The sequence below is a fragment of the Nyctibius grandis genome, chromosome 5 (genome assembly GCF_013368605.1).
Source record: "Nyctibius grandis isolate bNycGra1 chromosome 5, bNycGra1.pri, whole genome shotgun sequence".
Taxonomy (NCBI): domain Eukaryota; kingdom Metazoa; phylum Chordata; class Aves; order Nyctibiiformes; family Nyctibiidae; genus Nyctibius; species Nyctibius grandis.
Window position 1 is genome coordinate 63,703,776 of NC_090662.1, and position 23,401 is coordinate 63,727,176.

General features: G+C 41.4%; 1 protein-coding gene across 1 annotated transcript; it reads right to left on the reverse strand.

Annotated features, from left to right (window-relative positions):
- Positions 1-363: 363 nt before the first annotated feature.
- On the reverse strand, positions 364-20,396 carry PWP1 (PWP1 homolog, endonuclein). The gene is made up of 15 exons (XM_068400589.1): positions 20,254-20,396; positions 20,112-20,170; positions 16,958-17,112; positions 16,439-16,524; positions 13,978-14,074; positions 12,252-12,362; positions 11,361-11,491; positions 9,907-9,980; positions 7,149-7,245; positions 6,191-6,252; positions 4,314-4,425; positions 3,193-3,283; positions 2,218-2,339; positions 1,642-1,747; positions 364-899 (listed from the first exon to the last, which is right to left on the reverse strand). Exons 1-15 carry the CDS (start codon positions 20,317-20,319, stop codon positions 784-786), a joined length of 1,485 nt encoding a protein of 494 aa, XP_068256690.1. The 5' UTR covers positions 20,320-20,396; the 3' UTR covers positions 364-783.
- Positions 20,397-23,401: the final 3,005 nt, after the last annotated feature.

Sequence of the window (23,401 nt, forward strand, 5' to 3'; positions counted from 1 at the left end):
TCATCCTCTTCTGAGTAGTACCTCCTTATTTCAGTGCAAATTCTCTTTATAAAAATTACATTTGGAGCTTGAAGAAAAACCCAATACACATGCAACATTAATGAGCTTCAGGTGCTGTGAAACGAGGGAAAAGAAACCCTTGATCTTGATGGGATAGAGCTGGGGTATTCCTGGTTTGATACTGGTGATCTGAGGTGTTACAAATACGTTTCAAGATTCTACTCCGGGACTCCAACTTACTGCCCAAGAAATACTCTTAAAGACTTAAAAAAGTTAGTTACATAGAAGGACTTTTAAAATCTGTATTAGAAATCTGTAAATCTAGCCTCAAATTAAGGATAAATTATCTATTTACACTTGTCATTTCATTCAGCTTTTGTTTATTTATTACACAACAGCTCTCAAGTATTTTTCCTGATGCTGTTAGAAGGTATTTACCTTCCTTGCAGTATTCAACAGACTGCTGGTAGCAGCAGAATGCTTTTCTAGGGACTGTTTCATTTTGTATTTCAACTTTACACATAGTAGCCCCTGTTTCAGGGATCATCATCTCAGGCAAAAGCAAGTGCCTTAATCTTTCAAAGCCGATAAGAGAGGCAGGAACTTAGAACTGCTGAGCTAGACCTTAACCACATCACCATGTTTCTTTGCCTGAGCTGAAGAAGCCTGCAGATTGCAAGACACTCAAGTAATTTCTATGAACTCGCACCAAACGGTGGGATTTGTAGAATGCACATCAGTCACAGTCCCATTGACTACTTCGATTTTGTGATGTTTGGTCCATCATGATTCCATTGCCGTCTCCGAATCGTTGCTGCTACTGCCGGCCATGGAGCTGCAAGCCACAGAGTTGGCACTAGCCAGAACATGTCTCTCTCTGTTTCCAAAGACTTCATTCACTGCAACACAGATAGGGGACTGCTTACATGTTACTGTTCCAGAGACAAGAGCAGTACAGCAGGTAGAACATCACGGCATGGAAATCCTAACCTGGTGCAGTTTTAAAGCTTTCCCCCTTGCCCCGAGTAGGGAGTTGAAGCTTATGTGTCACAACAATCATCTCCCAAATATGCTACTTAAATTACAAGTCCTGTTATTTCTCCCCCAGAGCATCTCTAGAGGCTTCCCTGTGCATAATTCCTGACCCAAGTACTGTGAAATGGATGAGTTTTGTAGAGTAAACCATTAAGTTTAAATAGTTTATTTCATGTTTTAGTCTCTGTTTTTTAGTCTCTGGTTTCCACCAAGCTCTTAAAAGCCTTCTCCAGAAATTCATGCCATTTAGTAGTGTAGCTACAACAACCGATCAAAACCAGTCCTCACTTTTATTCCTACAGGTACTCAAGAATGTGACACTTGATTACACCAGGCACATTAAGGAAAAAGAAAACCACAGGTATTATAAGAAATCAGGTATTATACTTCAGCTACAAGAAAATAAATCACATGGCAAACACAGTTCTCCAAGTTAGAAAAAAACCACACTTTTTGAAGCTGAAAACATGAACACATACAGTGTCTCGGGATATTTAAAAATATTAACCTACAGTTTCTCTCAGAGCCACAATACATTACTGAATACACAAATACACCCTGGGGGCAAGGGGAGAACCACAAGATGCAAAGCAATGAGAATGTTACCTGCAGAAATTTTGCTTATATCCCAAACACGCAGCCCTTCTCGCTGTCCTCCAAAGGCAAAAACAAACGGAAAGTCAGGGCAGCAAGCTGCACAGAAGAGAACACCCTGGGAGGGAGGCAGAAAGAGGATTTTTTTTTAAATATCATCCTAAAATGAATTTGTCATCTGAAAATACTTTCACCAAGCAAGTTCTAACAAACAAATGCAAGCTCTAGAAGTTTCCTGAAACTTATTTTGTAAAGACACAAAATTAAAGTCAAGAGCTGCTAATTACATACAGTAAATCACATCTTTGTCTTGAACCCGGCAGACAGATACATGTTGGAGTACTTAAGAGTTCTACTCAGAACATTGTATCTGGTATTCAGGTCTCAGGCTTCGAAGCAGTCTGCCAGTTACATGTTGAATTGAATGCTGCACTGTAAGGAGCATGATTTACCCAGAATACACAGATGTGGTTTTTTTTTCCTAAAAGATGATACGTTATGTAAAACAAGATTCAAATTAGATAAGATTAAACAGACATAGTTTACATAAAAACATTCTTGGAATCAGGATATGAATATTACTCTTACCATTTTCATATTCCTGGAATGGATTAAACTTGGTCTGTCTCCCAGGATATCCCAAATTTTCACATATTTGTCTGCAGATGATGTCACAAGGCACCCTTTGATCTGACTGCTTAGTTGTAGCCCTGGAAGATTTAAGAGTGCAGCAGCAGTGTGAGAGCACCAGGTAACCACCATTTCACAGAGATGAGGATACATTTTGAGGTGAAGTCATGAGAACAAACCTAATATTCTCCTCACACTAAACTCTGTCCCAGTACAAAGGAGCAAAAAGTTAATCAAAGTTTCATGTTGCCACTGCTCGCTGTAGCGAGAGCAAACTGACTTCAGGTGGGCTTATTTTGTCTCTCACTCCAATGACAGTAACAGTGCAAAGATGCTATTGTTCTGCTTCTTACTTCACATAATCTGTCTTCCCTGGGTAGTTTTCTTCATTCGTCAAAGACCATCTCTTTGGCTATCCAAGACAATGGGGCATAGTCATACAATCTCATTTTAGACATCTAATCAGGTGCTTCAAGTTCCTATTTAGAAGCTCCTACACTGATCAAATAAAGTAGCCTAAAGGAGACAGCGTGAAAACCTTCCCATGTGCCATACCTAAATCATCTCTAGAGTGAACGTCAGTATAAAATAATTACAGCTAGAGGAAGTACACATTAAATTCATAATCCTGGACCAGATTACATAGTCTTTGTTCTTCCTCACCAAAAAAACAAAGGGAGTGTGTCCCAAGTGGACAGATCTGTTTTGACATGCTTATTCCTGATAGACACTGAGAAAAGTTCACTGTTGTTAAAATACTTTGCTTACAACAGCTTCTCAGCAGAGATTTGTTTCATGCACCAGCTACCCATGATTAGTTTGCACAACTCTTATTTGTTAAGCAAGGAATCACTACCACCTCGGTCGTATCGTTAAAAGACCTCTTCCAGATATGCCTCGCCACCGGGGACAAACAACACACGCACGATTTACCTGACACCTCTTCATCGTGAGCTTTCAGAGTAAACAGTGGCTTATCAGAACGAGCATCCAGACAGTACACAAAGCCATCCTCCGTGCTTGCCTAAGGAAATCACAACATTTTAAAAACAAACAGCCATAGACACTCATTTGGAAAAAAGCTCCTATGAAATAATACCCACTCTCTATTAAATATCTGTGATTTGAGACAGACTTACACTACTTCTCAATAGGGCATATTACACATTGTACGCAGTTCTGCAGCCCCAAAGTCAGACTCCATCCAGCTGTCCCTAAGCTATTCTACATACCTGAACTATGCTGCAGGGACTTACAGAGAAGTCTTAATCCTATACAAATTTCTTAGATTGTGTTTTGAAGAAGGTTGCACTATTAAGCTTGGTTAGGCAATGAAATACAGAGCCTTTTGTCTCTTAACTGTCAGTTCAAACCTTCTGGAGCCATCATGTGGCTGCATAGCAGCCCCGTGCAAAGCTAAGTGTGATTATACTGAGAGAGATCTACATCATAAACCCAACAGAACTGAGCGACTGCTTTCATTGGCTGTATACACAAAGCAACGACTAACTAGACAGCCACTGAGATAATAAAAAAGATTTGTTTGTAAATTCTGTTTAAAATTTTTATTATAAAAATCTCAACAAAACCAAGGTATTTTTAATCTACACCAGACAGGAGGGCAGTGCCCTCTGGTGCTGAAATGAAACACTGAATTAATATTCAGCATGTTAGTTCTAACGGGCTACTTCCCAGCTGCAATTGCCTCATTACATGAAACACAACAGCAACTATGCAAAAGAAAATACATCCCAGCCAGCGAACACTATAACAACATAGCAAAGAAGCTACCTCTGGAGTGAAAACACATCAGCACCAATTGCTCTTCTACTGTCATAATGAAGACACCAAGTAAGTTGCTGGTCTCGATATAGTTGTTGAAAAAACTACCTAAACCCATCCTCCCCCACACTGCATTTTTAAAATAAGCAATGCCAGCAGTCCAACTGTCCATCAGGTCCATTATATGACTCAGAAACATTATGAACACAAAAATACAGGTTAAACGAAATGGCAACAGTCAACAGACCAAGCATAGAAGAGCATGTACTCACTAAGAAATTACAAGGTGAAAAATGATTCCAGGTTACTCTTTCAACCTGACCACTAAACCGCCACATTCGATGGTTATCTTGTGGGTTTCTGCAATCATACAGCACAGCTGATCTATGGGAAAAAATGACAGGAAATTAACAAAAACAATAAAATCATGGCAGAATACTTTATGGAGTTTGTTTTACCATCAGCATTTACAGAAGGTCCATGTTAACTACAATTCAAAAGTTAAAATGGAAACAACTTCCCTATTTAGTCTCCCAACTCAATAACAGACAAAAATTTCCCAGGTAAGCACAAGGTTTTTCCCTATGCTTCAAAGTTTCATCTTGTTTACAAACAGCCATTCTATTTAAGCAAACAGAGCTCGAATTTGCTCAATACGTAAGTTACGTAGAGACCATAATTATGCAAATATATCACTTAATTATGAACACACTTCAGTAAAGTCAAGTAATGACTGTTCAAAATAATGCACTAATTAGGAAATCAATTTACTATACACAAACATTTTCAAATATGCTTTAATAAAAAAAATTAATCTTCACAAGCCATTAGGGAAATGCTACTCCAAAAAGGAGAAAGAGCCCACGGGAGTTAGTGGGTCCTTTGAGATTCTTTACAGGCTTGTGCTCAGCCCAGCGGCAGCAGAATCTGTCCCAACCCAAAAAGCTCCTGGATGCAAATGCAAGAAAGGAGCGATGATGTCACTCGCACAACATCTCACCACAATTTACATCCACAGGGTGACCCACTCCCACTCTGTCCTATAATTAAAGCCAAAGAAATGTGATCTAGATTTCTTAGCTATTTTACCACGCATTTTACAACAACAGTTTTAGTACATGTGCAATTTTTAATGGTTTGACTGTCAGGTTATGAAGGCACCTGCCAAAATGCATTGAATAGCCTGTGGTCCTGGGAAGCTTTACAGGAAAAATCGACAAAGGCTGTCTGCTAGTTTATAGAGAGTACACTGGTTTACAGGTGTCTGTGGGATCAAAGGGCCAGCTAAAAAGGGATCGAGAAGCTGATCTCAGTGTTTGGACTTTTTTCTTATTTTTACAGAAGAAGTTGAGGGGGAGGAAAGTGGACAGAAGCAGGTTCCTAACAACAATAAAAGGTTTTTCTCTGACACTTTTACTTAAGCAGATGTAGCAAGAGCATAATACAAGCCAGAGAAGAGAAAGGCTTGGCTAAAGGCTGACAAGTCTTTAAATACTTTAACACAAGGATAAAGTCTTAAAAGCAGAATAAAAAAATTGATATTAAAAAAAATCATGGTTATAGAACAAAATTAAAAAGTTACCCCTAGGAGATGGGAGAACAGAGGGGAAGTTTTTTGGCTGGCAGGGCTTATAAAAACTAGCAGTTACAGAGCTAGTCCAAGTGTGCAGACACAAACCATTTCAGAGCATCTCCAAGCTGCAATCACAGGAGACAGCCTGTTAAACTTTGGCTATGGCACACCTATCAAAAGAGGGTGGAGGGAGCGGACTGGGATTTTGAAGGCACTCATACCCTGACCCTGGTCTTACACTTTGGCAAAACCTTGACAAGTTTTCACAGGAAGGAGCGGTGACACATTCCCAATGCAGAAAATGCCATAAGGCCAAATTAAGAAATAAATTCAGTTTGGAGCAGACACCTGGCACAGAAAATGTCAGTCCAGATGGTTAAAGGATTTGGCTAGTCCCGTCAAAAAGGTAAGGAAAACTACATTTTGGCCACATACAAACATGGCTACCTTACTGGAAAAAAAAATAATAGCATTACTGAAATTTGGCACAGTTATAAGCAAATGAAAAGGAAAACCATGAGGGAAAACCATGAGGCAACTTAACGGGCTTAATTCAGTACTGATACCCTGACATACTTATCGTAAGATCCAGAAATAAGGGTCTGAGTTTCAAATGGATGAAATTGCACTGTCTGGACCTAGATAATAGAACATTTTATTTTAAAAAATAAGCATTGAGATATAACACACGTATACAGGAACTTTTTTTGAACAAACACAGCACAACCGCCCTCCCCAAAACCAGCACATTTCCCCAGAAAAACCCTCCTATTAAGCTTGTCGATACTCAGATTTCTCATAAAACAGTGCAAGAGATGCACATTATTTTTGTTTCAAACACCGCCACCCAGTGGAAACAAGATATTTTCCAGAATAATTTAACTGAACAGAACCACACGCCCCGTTTCTGCCCTAGATATTAAAAAAAATAAGCTGGAGAAGGTAAAAGAACAGCCACTTCCAGCTTGGGGAAAAATGCAGATGTTAGTGAAAAATGAAAATCAGGAGTTTGCCAAGGGCAGTGACTTTATTAACAGCAAAATAAGGTTATAGCTATTAATAACTAACTTTTACATTTTAATTACTATGAGATGAATTAATTTCTGAAGTACCCATCACTATGGTATTTCAGTAGCATTTATTTTAAGCCTTTCTTACCTGGAACAAACTGTAACTGACACTCATTGTTTCCTTAAGAGAGAGTTACAATTTGACCTATGCTCAGAGATCTGTTTTTTGTAGCTTATACCAGCGCTATTAGATTCCCAACCATCAGGGCTTTCACACAAAAGGCATTTTAAAAACTGCTGTAAATCTTTGCAAGCTTTCTAAAGGATAAGTTAAATAACATTTTTAAAAGTAAATACAGCGCTGTTTGCCAAAGCAACTAATTCAGAAATTTAAAGAATTCTGCACAGTTGTTAGAAAATTACAGAGTTGTTCTAAGGGTTCGCTACCAAGCAGCTAATGAAAAACTGCAGTTATTTTTTCCTCTGTGTTTTACAGTGGAAGAAACATAGCAATTATTACATACCTTGTCTGTATGTAGCATGAGGCTGGCTGCTGGCTTACCCGCGGACATATCCCACAGAATCACAGTATTATCAGCAGACGCACTTGCTAAAACATTCCTGATAACGGATCAAAAAGAAAGTTTTAAAAATCTTTACACAGATACAAACAAATGATAGACAAAAGTCCAAAATACATACATAGCCTGATTCTGAGGCCAAGTACACTCTGGTCTATAGACTATATATCTCAAGCCTGAGGGATAACTCCCTGAAGGTAATTCTAAGTCACACGTAAAGACTACAAACAGGCTATATTACATTATATTAGTACAACACTTATTATTATAAGTGACAGTTTTGCTCGTATTTCAGCACACACCTGCCCCCTCCCCCGCCGCCCAATATCATTTACTGGAAGATTTCTTGAACAAAACAAACCAAGAAAGGCTTTTAAGCACTTCCTTTCCTTTGACATTAAGATAGTATTTTTAAATATTACCTATGCAACTTAGTTTTATTTGCATATGCATACAGCCAAGGGCCAGACAAACCTGTTTTTAAAATATTTTGCTCTCCAGTATCTGAGTGTTTATGTAACTAGTGAAGATCCAACATGGTATATCCTTCATAGAATGCTGAAAGGAACCACTAACGTTTTAGTTAGTTTACAGACCCCATATTTCAACTTAAATTTGATCAACTGTATTAAAGCAATAAACACACAGTTTAGAAGTTTAACGACAAAAAGCTCAAAACATTCCCAAAGGGCTGTCAAATACACAGTACAATTGCTACTATTGCTCTTAAAAACAGATCTATTACCTCAACGTGCTGTTTCTGATTGAAACTGCTCCCCCATTTTTTTTAATAGAGAATCACAGAATCAATCAGGTTGGAAGTGACCTCTGGGATCATCGAGTCCAACCATTGCCCTGACACCACCATGTCAACTAGACCATGGCACTAAGTGCCACGTCCAGTCTTTTCTTAAACACATCCAGAGATGGTGACTCCACCACCTCCCTGGGCAGCCCATTCCAATGTCTAATGACCCTTTCTGAGAAGAAATGCTTCTTAACGTCCAACATGAACCTCCTCTGGCGAAGCTTGAGGCTGTGTCCTCTTGTCCTATCGCTAGTTGCCTGGGAGAAGAGGCCGACTCCCACTCCGCTACAACCTCCCTTCAGGTAGTTGTAGACTGCAATAAGGTCACCTCTGAGCCTCCTCTTCTCCAGGCTAAACAACCCCAGCTCCCTCAGCCATTCCTCATAGGTCAGACCCTCCAGACCCTTCACCAGCTTGGTCGTCCTCCTCTGGACTCGCTCCAACTCGCTCCAAATACTAAAGTGTTTCTGACTGAAAGAGCTAACATTCTCCTGGAAACATTGTTCTCCCAAAAAATGTTACAAGGGAAAGTTAAGAAAATGCATAGTGAAGGCTATGAGAACATTTTACACTAACGTCATTATGACCTACAGGCAGAATGTTATTTATAGAGAGCTGTCAGGGTATGTCTTGCTTAAAAAACAAAAACAAAAACAAGAAAAAACCCAACAAAACATTTAAATATAGCTGCTCCAAGGAGTTCCTTGTTTAGACCCTAAGCTTCCCACTTCAAGGCTGTTTTTATTTCCTGAAAGATCAACCATCAACCAGTATCAATGAGCTCGTAACTCAGCACATCACAGGATTACACATTCCAGACACTTAATTATTGTAGCTGTAATTTTTGTGACTTGTCTCTACAATATCACCAGACAACGATTTCTAGGTACATGAAAGCTACTCTTCTGTAACACTGATGGAATGATGACTACCGCACTCTGTGCGTATGCATAATTTAAGAACAATAGACAACACACTGTAAATTAAGAGTGCAATTTATGTACATTTACTGCATGTCTATGTGGGTGTTTCCTTCTTCAGCATCTAGCTAACAAAGCATTTTAAGTGAAGGCTTACACCTGCTTGTCAGTAGTATGTGGAGCTCACTATGTCTATCTTCAGAGACATTTATGACAGCAAGGAAAAAAAAAAAAACCAAAACCCAAACAAAAAATCAGCCTGTGTCTGACTGGAACAGCTTCAAGGCCCATGCTGAGGATCCTCCGACAGCTGAACTGTTAAAAACCACCTAAGCGATAAAAACCAGCAGCATCTTTATTTCAGTCAGCACATTGTCCTTGACCTCTCCCCCAAGATGGGCCAGCTTTGTGTTGCTTCAATAGTAGCACTTCGTTGCTAGTTCATTCAGACAACAGGGAATTCTCTCTGCCTAGGATAACCCAAAGGTCAGAGGCATTTCTGTAACTGTGCTATTAGTGCTTTTACACTCTCTTTTCTGTCCACAGCTCTGGGGCAAAAGGCAGAGGGAAAAAAAAAAACCAGAATAGCAAGGACTTCCTTCTATAAATCTGTCTGTTGAAATGGTGTTTTCTGTCATTGGCAGATTAGCACAGACCAGGGCAGCCCTTCTGCTTCTCCAATTTGTGCATCTGATGAAAATATAGCCAATTCATCAACCTTAGCCCTGCCCTCATCTGGACAACTTGCAAATAAAAAGCGATCTGCAGCAATAGATAAGTTTGTAAAAAAGTAAATCAAGACTTCTAGTTAAAAAAAAAAAGGAGGGGGGGTATTTTTAAGAATTGGTTCATTTCAGCTCTGCTTTCAAGTTCAGTGTTATACTACATAAGATTTTGGATTTGTGTGAAAAATGTATACCTAATTACGTATACAAATTTGTAACCATTCATTGTTATTCAAGTATTCTTTTACCTGCTTTGTTTATTCCATGAAAGATCAAGCACAGCATCAGTATGTCCTTTCACTGTCTCTTCTGAAGACAAACTCTGTGTATGCAGATACAACATACTTTTGAAAATTACAGCTTCAACGGAAATCAAGCATTACAACACATTAGTATGAACTCCTTAATGCCTTCACAAACAACTTCATGTTTTAAATTATTCTCACTGTCTGCAACACGGCTTTTGATAGAACTGTCTCTGCAGTACCTGCACCTCGCCTCCTACCCCAGATCTCAGATTGCTCCGTTCACAGCTGATGGGCTTCCAGAACTGGTTACTCCCTTCAGGCTAGCAGAAGAAATTTCATTGTCTCCAGCTAATGTGCAGCTTCTTCAGCTTCTTTCTAAACACTCCTGGCAGTTCCCTCTCCCTCCTCCCAATTACCTGAGCTTTAGGTCCTTGTAACTGCCAGCTCCCACAAATTCTAATTTAAAATGGTTAAGCTTCAAAGTTTACTGGGACAGCAATTGGAAACCACCCATAAGCCACCCCATTCCTCTTCTGTACTTAATTCCAGGCTTTAATTATCCATAAAGAGAACAATTAGCATTTCAAATTGAAGTAACATTTATGAATGGTATCTTCAACAGCAATTCTGATAACTCAGTGATTTTCAGAAGCAAGTTTCACAGAACAAATTCCCCTTCCAATGATATTTCTTCTATTGTTTTTAAAACCGGAAGATCTGAGAGGCTCAAGAAGTAAATCCCCTCTTCACAATTACCCAGAGTGGTTCTTCAGCTGACTAACACTGCAGTGCTCCTTCATTTGGGAAACCAAGATTAGCTATATACCCAGTGCTCACCTTCCCTACTTACTCTAGGGAGTCTTTAAGCACTTTCTGAAGGATCTACTATAAGCAAAATCTAGATGGTTTAAGTTATGTTACTTCCATACTTGTTTTACATTCCAAAGAATTTGGACAAATCATAACAACACATTCAGGCACACAATGAGATTCATCTCACATAACATAGCATCCCGTCTAAACCTCAGTCTTCCTCTTTGGTAGTTAAGGTTTTCTCTGCAGTCTACTAAAAGAAGCTCAGCCGTTCTCGGGGGGTGTCTCTGTGCATTCACCTTAGACAGTCTTGACAACTAGCTTAAAATATGCTTGAATTTTAGACAGATAAAGCTAACAGAGGTGAATCCTGAGTAAATGTATTTTATTACTGTCAGCCTTGTCCTTTATTGCTCAATGCCTTTTTAACTCTGAGTCACAGGAAAATACCAATTATAACCTATCACAGACAACGATGACATTATCTTCTGTAGCCCGCCTAAACACCATCTTTCAACATGACAGATGGAATTAAACCAGATTATCTATGATTTTTTCAGTGTAGGAAAGAAGTGATAATGACATTATCCTTGCTGTAAGTTTCCTCCATCCAACCAGATAAACCACTCTGCAATACTTACTTTCTTTCCTTTCTTTTTCTTCTTTTTCTCTTTCTTGCCTCCAAGAGAAAAGACTGGTTCTAAGGATTCTACTATATCAAGGTCCCAAATGTCAATAACCGGGGTCATGTTACCCACAGCAACATAATTTCCTACAAGCAGAAACCCAAATGCAATCACATTTATTTAGAGTTACAAAACAGCATATTTGGTAATCGAGCTATTGCTTATTTCTTTGATTAAGTAAAACTTATACATATGTGCCAGAATCTTGTATTTGAACATCTTTGATGATTATAGCTGACAAGGAGCAATTCAAAAATATCAACTGACAGCAGATGTTGCCAGAAAAAAAAATTACTTGATCTCCAGTACACTTCCCCTTCAGTACAAGTAACCGTTCAAAGAAGCTGTATAAATTTCCACATTTTGTTTCTTTTTTTAAGGAAAAAAAACCCCAACACATTCCCTGTGCTATGGAAAAAAATAAATCTGTAAAACAGAGGAAAAAGGTTACTAAATACAGAAATATACATAAATTTTGCTCTGTTTTACAGTTAATCAACTGCATTGGCCATAATGAGTTTGAACAAAAGCAACCTTTCATTTGCAAATGGAAAATAAAGCAGATTAGAGAAGAGCTTGCTCTGGTCTGCTAATTGACAATAACTTAATTATTTGTAATAAAACCAGTGTTTCAGTCAAATCACTTGTTATGGCAGTATCACTAAGGTGACTGTATCACCAAACAAAAAAAAACAATATTCAGTTTTTCCACCCTAATATCTTGGTTTTATTTCTGTTCGTACCACTGGAGGAAATTAATTAGTGACAACATTACGTTTATATACTTTCCAAGTAAAAATTATTTAACTGGACATTTACAGTACATTTACATCCTTTGTCATTTACCTAGTGATTCATCAGGACTAGGATCAAAATTCAACCACTCCAGACTTAGAGGGTAAGCAGGCAAGATAATGTCGTGATGTACATAAAATGAGTTCTCTTCATGATTATAAACTGAAAAAGAATTAAAGATATACAAGACACCAGTGAAGAGGAAAAGCATGCAACTACAAACAGTTCACTTCTGCAAAAGGCAGATGTGGCAAACACTAAATTGTCAAGGAGATCTAGAATATAAATTTGCAATGTGTTCAGAGTTTCAGTGTAGAGGCCAGAGCCTCCAAGTACTAACATGACGCCTCACCGAATTACACAAAACGAACATTCTCCCATGTGCTTCAGATAAAGAAGTGACAAGTTCAGCAAAGCTTAGACACCGTATTCCTAACACACTATGCTACTTTATTTGTAAGATCACTTCAACATAGATGCTCCATATCCACCACTTTCTACATCGGGATACATTAATGACGGTTTAGACGTTCATTTTAGAGAATCAGCAATTAAAAAAAAAATAATTCCAGATGAAATCAAAGGGGAAATTAAGGCAAAAGACAAACAGTTTTCAAATTAGAGGAAGCTGAAGAAGTCAGATGAAGATACCTCTAGCAGGTATCTAGAGGTACAGGAAGAGTTACTGAGATACAGGAAGAGTTTTGGTAAAGCAACCAGATACTAAACACAGCATTCCCTTTAGCCAGCTATTTTTCTCCTTATAATAAAAGAATTTACTAACTAGATAGCAGAGAAAACCCATTAATTGTTTTAATAACACAGTATCATCACACACACAAAACCACTGTGCCGTTTTTAAGTGCATGTGACAGATGTTCAGATACTAACTAAAGTTTTCAGTTAACTAAGTAGTCTTAGTAGTTAACTAAGACAGGGCTACCCAATGTTATAAACTGCAGAAGCCTGTGCTATTGTTTTAGAAGTTTATACAGGGAAAATAATACAGTTAATAAAATTTGTAAACACCTCCAAATACACAAAATGCCAGATGCTGGTATCTGAAGAGATGCCTTCAAACACTTTCATCTTGCTGTTTTCTTAAAACAGAATATTTTGCTTGCAGAAATATGTACCATAGAGGAAGTAGCCAGAAACATTCCCCCAAAGAACCACTGTAAGAAAAGACTTCAGGACACTCAGTAGCACTCCGTGCTGCAACAGAAAAAATCTTTTACACAGCAAAACTAAACACATCGCTACAACAAGTGGTATTCAGACCTCATTAAGGATCATCTCTTCTAAAACTAAGATGATAAAGGTGCTGATTCTTCTACTCCTAGCAGTGGAAAGCACATTTAAAGAAGCAAGGAGAAAGCAAGGAAAAAACCCTAAACAAACAACAAAAAAACACTAGAGGAAGCTTACATGATACGGAAAGCAAGACTGTTTGGAATAAAGATCATACGTTCAGAGAATAAACATGCTATGGTATTTTTTAAGTGTCATTAGGAATGAAATAAGGACAAGAAATGCTATACAGCCTGATAAACGCACACTATCCTCTAAATAACAGTAACTCCACATTAAATACTCTAGTTCTGGAAAGTGGCTAAAGCACCATGACACAGGAAAGAGGACAAAACACACAGGGTAGATGGGGAGAAGAAAAAACTTCCAAAAATCACCTCCCCACCTGCTACACAGCCATATGGAACAAGATAGGCAAGACATATTCCCTAGCTGCACTGTAAGGAGCAAATTCTATGTTACTTACCATGGACCTCCAAACTACAGCAGTCTTTATCAGCTCTGCCACAAAGGACAAGATTGTCACTAGGCTTAATCAAAAAGTCCTCCTGTTCATATTGATCCTGAACAGCAAAAAGGAGAGGACAGTGGATGTTAAGCAAAGCACATAAACATACAAAACTACACACATTAAAGAGGCTGAATCAGTAATAACTTTTAACCATAACTGAAAACACTCAAAACTCAACATCCTTCTGCCCACCCACCTAAAACCATCTTACGGTGGTAAACAGAGAAAGACAGGAACCCAGTTCGACCATGGGGAGACTGAATAGTTATTATATAGACTGAAGGACTGTTTATGGGGACCTAGGTGGATTTAGGGAGATGTTTAATTATCAAATATAAATAATTCTTTTGAGGCGACCATGATGCAGCCCATTGCCAAAAAGAGAATCACCACAAGGAACCCACATACATAGCTTATTTCCCTTGTGCTCTCATGCCTTGAGCATTTATGTAGCGTAACAACTTTTTACACAATAAGCATATTGTAACTGCTCCTCACATCCAGGAAGCAATTCCAAGAGCATTAAAGCATTGTCTACTTTCTGGAAAGTATTTCCAGAAAAGTACTGCCTACAGCTATAGTGGGCATTCAGCTGTACCAGAACAGATGTAACCTCTCATCTCATTTTCATTGTTACTGAGGAATGGAAGGCATTCAGGGAATTGTTGTTAGTGGAAAACCAAGAACTGTACATAAAAGTCAATAGTCCTATACAAACAGAGTACCATCCTTCAAATATACAACACATAGAAGACTTTTTAGTCTTCTTGTTGCAAGCTTTTAATTTCTTTTTTATTCATGTTACGCATCTTTTCAATATTTGAATTCTATCAAGTACTGCAATTCTTTGAATTAATCAACTTAATGCTGCACAGTACTTAGTCTTTAACCGTAGTAGTAGTAAATACCAGAAAACAACATAAAATAAATGTTGAAGCACTAAAGTATTCTCCTTCAGAATCTGAGAAAGGACTTGAGTGCAGGAAGAAAGGCCTGAGAAAAAGGTGTTCATTTTTTCTGTGTCTGGAATAAAGTCAGCCTTTCTGACACTGAATAAATGCAGCTCATATTCTCTCTGAATCCCTGCGCGACTACCTCTTTGACTATAGAAATCACTTTTAAAGCATTTCTCTCCTCTACTTGTACACAGGAGCAAGAAAAATCATCAACCAGTCAGTGGAACACAAAGAAAACATACAGTGCCCCAAAGTGCACATAGCAAGTGAATTCATTTTAAAGATTAGACGTATGCCTTCCTCCTTGAGCTTTGTTACAGTATGTGAAGTCACTGTAACTCCTTGTCTGAGACCACACACCTTTGATAAAATCCCCTGACACACAAACTAGACATTGTGTAGAAGCCTATAGCTATTCTTTTCTTTCAATCTCACTAGCTTTGTAAAGAATCCAAAATAGTACAGAAAGGACAGCACTCAAAAATCTCAGAATCTTTTATGTTTAGAAGAGGTCTCAAAAATTCACCTACTCCATTACCCTGCCCCAGATGATCATAAATCTCTCCTGGTTGCTCTCTAGATTACATTGTCTATTCTCACACAACCTCACCTTGTAATTGCTTTCTGTAATCTCTCCATGTAAATTAAGTCAATCACAAGTTCCAATCCATCCTTCTGAACTAAACTCCAGGATATTCTCTGGAATCTCTCCATAGCTTTTCTGAAGAGACACCCAATATTCTAGCCAAGGCAATACCGATGTTAAGTAGAGTAGAAGGATTAGCTCACGTCTTGCACACTGCATCCCTGTTCACCAGAACAAGACAAACAGGCTGCATAACAGGACAGCACTGTTGACAGTTAGCTTCTGTTACACTGCAGCCAGAGACTTCTTCACCCCCTGCGGAGCTCCTACAAAGCCAGCTCCTGCAAGGATGTTCCCCATCTGATACCTGGTGGAAACTAATACAGGCAGAAACAGTCAACTACACAGTATGCTGTGCATATGTGCTTAACAGGCACATATTTCTTCATGCCATACCCCTAATTTGACATGTAGCCTGAATCCACCTCAGCTTGGTTTCTTCCACAAACTGGTGGAATGTGTAAGAGTCTTGCAATCCGGGAAGTTTTCAAATTTGGGTCATTAGTGGCCTGAGATACTGAGATTTGTTATTTCTTCAAGAATTTTCTGGGTTCTCCTAGATAGGTGACAAACCACATCCACATACACACAAGCCAGTTCACCTTAAAACCCAACTTAAACATAAAAAGCACACATAGAAGTGACTGCACAAAGCAACTGTAAAAGTAAAGAGTTCATCTCATCAAAAATCTGGCAAACCTTTGGAAAAGGACTGCAAGCACCTACAGACCCTAAGGCAGTCTGGCAGTGGGAAAATTTAATCGATTTTTAAGTTTATGATGTTTAAGATATTTAACATTTTTATAGTACTTACAGTGGTTTTCAGAGTGATGTAAGGATCATTATCATTGCTCCCATATACTGCCAAAGTAGCCAAAGAGTCTCCAAGTTTTATATCACCTAGATGAGAATTTCAGAACACTTTTTATATGTGTCAATGACAGGTAAAGTTAGAAACTCCTGTACCAACACTAGTATTGCAAAATATCAGGAGTGGGCTAAATGAATTTCCAAGTTCCAAACATAAGAACCTCAGTAACCTAAATTGCTCAGTGCTTTCACAGACTTCGGCTGCTTTGTTCCAGCACTACAGCAGGGGGAGTGACAGTCTTTCCAACACTGCTCTCGGTTCTAGTGTCAGGGAGGGGGACACTGAATTGTTTCAGTCACTAAACGACTTACGAAACTGAGACAAGCAAATAATTCAAAATGTGAGTTTCCAGCATTTGAAACACAGCGCTGTGTAGTTTTAGGATACTAATTTCTTAAGTACAAGAAGAAGTGAAAAGGTTCTTCACTTACACTGCATATGAGACATTTAAGTTTTTCTTACCTGTGTATTCCTCTTCATCATAATTTTCCAAATCATATTCATCCAGTTCATCATCAGACAGGTCTTCATTTTTCTGAGAAGACTCAGCTCTGCCAGGAACAGCTACATTCATGCCACATGCCGTCTGGCCTTCATCGCTACCATCAGTGCCATCCCTGTTTAAAGATACACATCCCTGAGAAACCGTGACAGGTGTCTAGAATGCTTCCATAATTGCTTAGGGGACTGCTAACAAGATTTCGGCACGTAATCCTGGCTGTTCACATGGGTACCAAGACTTTATGCCAATAATTTGGAAATCCATTCACTCATTTCCTCTCTTCTCCCAAAATACACGGCACCATTATTCTCAGGCTTCCAGAGAAAGTTTTTAAAGTTTTCATGACAAAATGTGGCACAAATTTTGCTCGACAGAGCTAAACTGTGTGTCTAAATCCCTTTCTCTTACTCTTTTTTTTTTTTGTGGATACAATGCTTTCAACCTCACTTCTGTGCGTTCGTATGTGTCCAATTCCTTACTTCCTTTTTTTTTCCCCCACCCACAAGCCCTATCATGTGTGATGACTCTTGCATTTCTTCCAAGGTTTTTAAGACCTTACTTCCTCATTCTTCCCATACTTACATTAGAAGAAAAAACAACATAAAATTCATTAGGTAGGGACATATTGCAGATTACTTCTTACAGGGTAAACTATGCAACATCTAGAAAACTCAGAACTTTCGTGGCAACAATTCCATATGCAAGGAATTCAGTAGAAGGAGGTGTACATTAAACATTGGCTGAGGACCTAACAGACATCTCAGATGTCTCAATGGAGCATGCTCCATAGGAACTCATCCCTGCTGAATAAACCGTCTTTCTGTCCTGCACGCAAAAATCCCAGGCAATAAAGAGCCAAGACAGTTCTCATAGATATGTTCTAAAGTAAAAATCAGAAACTTATTTTTGTAATCGTTCAGTAAAATAAAGACCTCACATTATCAGTTCTTCCTTGTGTAAAACCTGGTAACAAGATAATTAGAAATTCTAAATCTGAGTCCGATTTTTGATCTTTGCACAGGAAAAAGTGACTGATGTTGTAACAAATTCTACAAAGTACCCAATGTTATAAAGAGATCATAACCCCTTTGGTTGTTACAGATGGTCTTTAAATCTTCATGCTGAAGTTTAACAGAATGCATAATTATCAACAAACAGCACCTCAAATCTTTCCATGTTTTTCAAATCGCAAGAGAAAGGAACCCACTCAAAAAAATCAGAAGTTCACACGCATAAAGGAGAAACAAGTTAACACCACAGATAGCAAAAAACATTAAACATAATTGGTTAAGAAATTAACATAAAATAAGACTCTGCCAAACGTTTAAGATGATTTTGGAACCATTAAAAAACAAAAAACCAAGACACATTCTGGGACAAAATACTCTGTTCAGCAATAAAGTCACAGATGCATCTAACAGAAATCAGGTGGATAATATTCACCCAGCTACAAAAGCTTTTACTGCTACCTGTTGCATCAGTTCAATCATCCATGCTGTGGTATAACCACAAAGCCTACACGGCTGAAACAGAATCAAAGCCTAAATCTATGAACAGATCCAACTGAAAAAGGCCCAAAAATGGAATAAGACCTCAATACTTCATCTTTTTCTAGACAAAAAGAGAGCCATTTATTTATTATCTTCCACAGATTGTTTCCTAAATCTGTCACTTCTGTTATTTGTTTCATAAGTTTATTTAACTTTTTCTTAAAAGCAGAGCAAGAAAACTTAACACAACTAAGGACTTTCAGTGCTGAGCAAAGAGTCATGATGTCTCCTGTTTCATATGTGAACCATAAATACATCCCTGAGTGATGTTTTACCTTTTTTTTTGCCAAAGCATAAATATCAAGTCATTTTGAGCTGCACCGTGGCCTCCAGACTCACTTAAGACTGTAACGTCTCACCCTCAGCACCCATATTTTCACAGTCAGTTTGGGGCTGCCATCTTGGTTTGCCACATCTCCAGAGCACCCATGGGTACAAATCCAAGTCGTTAGTTCCTCGCTCCAGGCGGGAATGGAAAACTCCAGTGAGGCCCGGGCCCCGAGCAGGTCTCTGCAGACTTCCCCTGAAGTGCTCAGCTAGTCTGCCGTCACACGGCTGGCAGCTGAAGAACCGCACGGGGGCACAGCCCATGCTGCCATGCCCGTGACGAAGGCACGACATTACTGCATCTGGTGGCTGCATCAAAAGCAGCACGGCCAGCACGTCAAGGGAGGTGATTCTGCCCCGTTACTCTGCTCTCGTGAGACCCCACCTGGAGTACTGTGTTCAGTTCTGGGGTCCCCAACATAAGGAGGACATGGAGCTGTTGAAGCGAGTCCAGAGGAGGGCCACAAAGATGATCAGAGGGCTGGAGCACCTCTCCTATGAAGCTATGCTGAGAGAGTTGGGGCTGTTCAGCCTGGAGAAGAGAAGGCTCCAGGGAGACTTCATAGCAACCTTCCAGTACCTGAAGGGGGCCTACAGGAAAGCGGGAGAGGGGCTTTTTACAAGGGCATGTAGAGATAGGATGAGGGGGAACAGTTTTAAACTGAAAGAGGGTAGATTTAGATTAGATCTGAGGAAGAAATTCTTTACTGTGAGGGTGGTGAGACACTGGAACAGGTTGCCCAGAGAAGTTGTGGCTGCCCCCTCCCTGGCAGTCTTGAAGGCCAGGTTGGATGGGGCTTTGAGCAACCTGGTCCAGTGGAAGGTGTCCCTGCCTGTGGCAGGGGGGCTGGAACTAGATGATCTTTAAGGTCCCTTCCAACCCAAACCATTCTGTGATTCTATGTTTCTCCGTTCACTCTCCGGACAAAGGACCCTCCCGGGACGTCAGGCTCATGACACAGTCGTCTCAGGAGGAACTCACGCTGGCTGCGGCCCATCTCCACTGCTCGCTCCTGCTTCCCACGCCGGGCCTTCAGCGAGCACTCCCCGGCCTGCGGGGCGGGCTGGTGTCCGACCTCTTCCCGGCCCAGGGCCGGCGGACCCCCACCCCTCCACAGCTCTGTCAGCGGCGAGGCCCGGGCGGCTCCAACTCCGTTTCCAGCAGAGACCGGGAGACGCGACGCGCCCCGCGCGGCCGCCCCCGCCCCGCTCCCCCGGCCCGGAGCCCCCGGCTCACCCGAGCCTGTCCTGCGCCTCCTCGATGAGCCGCTTCAGCTCCTCCTCGCTGAGCTGCACCTGCGGGGCGGACACAGAGAGCGGTGAGGGCGCTGGGGGCGGCGGGGGGCAGCGGAGATCCCTCAGCCCGGACCCCCCCACACCTTGTCCGGCGTTTCCTTGGCAACGCCGCAGCGCACCCACGCGGCGCACGTCACGGGGCAGCTCATGGCGGCGGCACGCGAGCGGAGCGGGGCGGTGCGGCGCGAGCGGGGCGACACGTGCGAGCGGCTCCGGCGCGCTCCGAGTGACGTAGCGGATGGGAGGGGGGGCTCCGCCCGCAACCGCGGCGTTAAACGGAAGGGGCGGAGACAAAGATCCGCGTGAGGTCATCTCCGAGCGCCGGGAAAGCCCGGAAGGAGGAGAGGGGCGTGGCTAGAGGAGCAGGAGGTGGTTGGCCTGCGGCGGGGCGGGGCCTTCAGCGGGGCGGGGCCTTCAGTGGGGCAGGGCCCTGCAGAAGGGCGGGGCCTTTGGTGGGGCGGGGCCTTGGGAGGAGCGGGGCCCTCGGCGGGGCGGGGCCTTCAGCGGGAAGGGGCGCACGGCGGGGCGGGGCCTTCTGGGGCGGGGCCTGCGGGGGCGGGGCCTGCGCGCCGGTGAAGGGCAGGCGGGCGAGGGGATGCTATCTCCTCTGTGTCCCGCCGGGCCGCCCGGGCCCCTGGGCCAGCGGGTGGAAACGCTCGGTTTGTGGCTGAACTTGGTGGGGACCGATTGCCTTCAGCAGCAGTTGCTCCAGTTTTCATAAAGCTAATTGCTGAAGGGTGCTTAGTCGCTTCTGTTAATTAGCCCAGGCTGTCCTGGCACCGCTGCCATCTTTAGCTGGAGCTCCGAGCCCCATTTAGTGCCAGAAATTACCACTTTGCCCTGTACAACCCCTCCTCCTCGGCGCTCAGCTGAAGCAATGTCCTGCCCCATCTCCGGGCGCTCCAAGTCCTTTGCCTCCCACACTGGATCACGGCTTCCCCCGCTTGCGGGGACAGACCCGCCCCGCGATGTTCACTTCCACTTTGGCTCTGACATGTCCCAGCAGCGACCCACCAAAATTAAAGGTTTAGAAAAACCTTTTTGTTGCCAACGTCTAAAATTTATCCAAGGAAAAGAAACCGACACACAGAGTCAACGGCGAGAAGCAGTTGCAGGAAGGTGTGAAGGACTCGTGTCTTCCCAGGACATGCTGCTTTTTGCACTCTCAAATGTCGGTGCCCCATGCTAGCTACCTCATTAAATCAGAGAAAATGGACAAAATGTCAGCTGGAGTATACAGGAAGGTAGTCTCTTACTAACACGCAGAAATCACTGCTGTCTCCATCACTGAAATCTTAATGCAGGGGATAACTGCAAATTACATGGATGGGAAGCTGAGGTTAGGGGAAGAAGTATTTCTCATGGTAAAGCTCAAGGACTTGGCAACTGAACCTCAGCTTGGCAGACAGGATGGCTACATTATTTCATCCACATGTCGCTAGACAGCACCACTGTAGCATTTTCATTATTTTATCCCGATTCTTTTGTGGTTCTGGCGTGAGAGAGAAATAAATATCTACCAAAATATTACTACCTCTTCACTACTCTGTTCCTTTCACCTATTTATTTGCTGCCTTTTGTCTTAATGTAGACACAAACATACCAAGGTAAAAGCTGTATCTTTCTAGCTATTCCTTGTAGTGCCCTGTAGCACGGGCATCCTAGTCCTACCTGCGGTCTAGATGATTACCAGTCTTGCACTGTGGTATGCTTGCCTTTTTGCTGGGCTGTTTTTATTTGCTTTGCTGGTCACTGTCTCTTACAGTTTTCAAGAAATCCTTCTTGTCCTCCCATGCACGAGATGGCTACAGTTTGACTGTCAGTCTTCCTCCAGATTCTGAGGGAAGTTTTGTGTAAAGATGCTATTCCCAAAGGACAGGCAGAGGGGAGCATGACACAGCCAAGAGGAGGAAAGCAAGGTTACTTTTCCAGTGACTGTGGTTCCTGGATATGTTTTTTTGGCAGATACATACATTTACAGCGTGGAGGTTTGCACAACGAACACTTGAGCCAGACTTGTTTTTACCAAAGCAATACCCAAAGGAGGCACACATGCTCTACCTTCCCTCCTACTGAGTACTTAGTCACAAAATAGCTGTGTACTGTGGTGAGGCTCAGCAACAGAAGTTCCAAAAAAAAGGGACTTGGAGAAGGAGGAAGGAAGGAAAATAGGTAGCAACTATGCATATGGATATTACAGCTTAGAGAACTGCAGTTACTAGTAATAATTTTTCTTCTCTTTTGAGACCCAGTCCATAAATGCTGGGTGATTCCAATACTTACTTCATCACACACTTGCTGGGGACGTGGAACTGGGTCTCAGAGTCTTCTTAAGAAAATAAAAAGCAGTTCTATTAAATATATTATTGTTCCACGGTGTCTTGGAAATCACAGAGATGGGGTTGAAAGAGTGGTGCCCCAGGCATGAAGCTCCCTGCAGACACCTGAGATAGTAATTGATAGTAACTGAGCTCCAGTGCAGTACAGCCCACTCACCCCAAGGAACCAGCCAGGACCACTCATAGATCATAACATACCAGTAAAAAAAGTGATGGTCTTGGTATTTAGTGTCCCAAGATGACTCAGCCACAGAAAGCAGATGTTCATTTTTTAATTTGGATGGAATTCTGACACAACTGTTGAAGGAATTTTGGGATGAGCCCAAAGAGCTCTCCTAATGAGGAACAAGGCTGTATAGCTGACGGAAGTCTCTCTGAATCTCTGCTAAATGGAAGAAACGGCCGTGAAGAAGGATACATGCAACAGGAGACAAGGACTCGAATGGCTGTCTCAGGAGATCCTGTGGAAATAAAAGGTCTCTGACCAGAATTGTCATCAAACATTCTCATGCCACAATCTGTTCTGGACTGGCCTTGGGCCTCTTCTGAAACTTAAAAGCTTCATTTTATTTTTTCCTCATCAGAGCTCAATCAGACAGAGCCATATTGCTCCTCCAGAGCTGGTTTGTACCTGGAATCTCTCTTAGACCCATTTCTTACCCTCTGACGGGCAGAGCTGAGTTCCTTTGTCTTCTGAGATACCTCAGCAAAGTAAGGCAAAACTTGACAGTAGTGATTCTCACTGTTTCAGTTTAGTCACCGAGTCCGGTGTCAGAAACTTCTGTCTATCTGAAGTGAAAAGCACTAAAACATTTGCTCTATTTCTGGATCCGCATTTGACCCATCACGACCTACTGCTTTTCACCCGAGCATGCAAGGGCCAGATAGTCCT

Bases quoted from the DNA above. Each gene is read 5' to 3' on its own strand.
- PWP1 (XM_068400589.1), bottom strand. From the start codon at position 20,319: ATGAGCTGCCCCGTGACGTGCGCCGCGTGGGTGCGCTGCGGCGTTGCC. The intron at 17,113-20,111 runs GTGAGCCGGGGG...ATCTTTAAACAG, and splicing joins GAGGCGCAGGACAGGCTCGG to GGATGGCACTGATGGTAGCG. The intron at 2,340-3,192 runs GTAAATCGTGCG...TAAATCTTCCAG, and splicing joins TCACGATGAAGAGGTGTCAG to GGCTACAACTAAGCAGTCAG.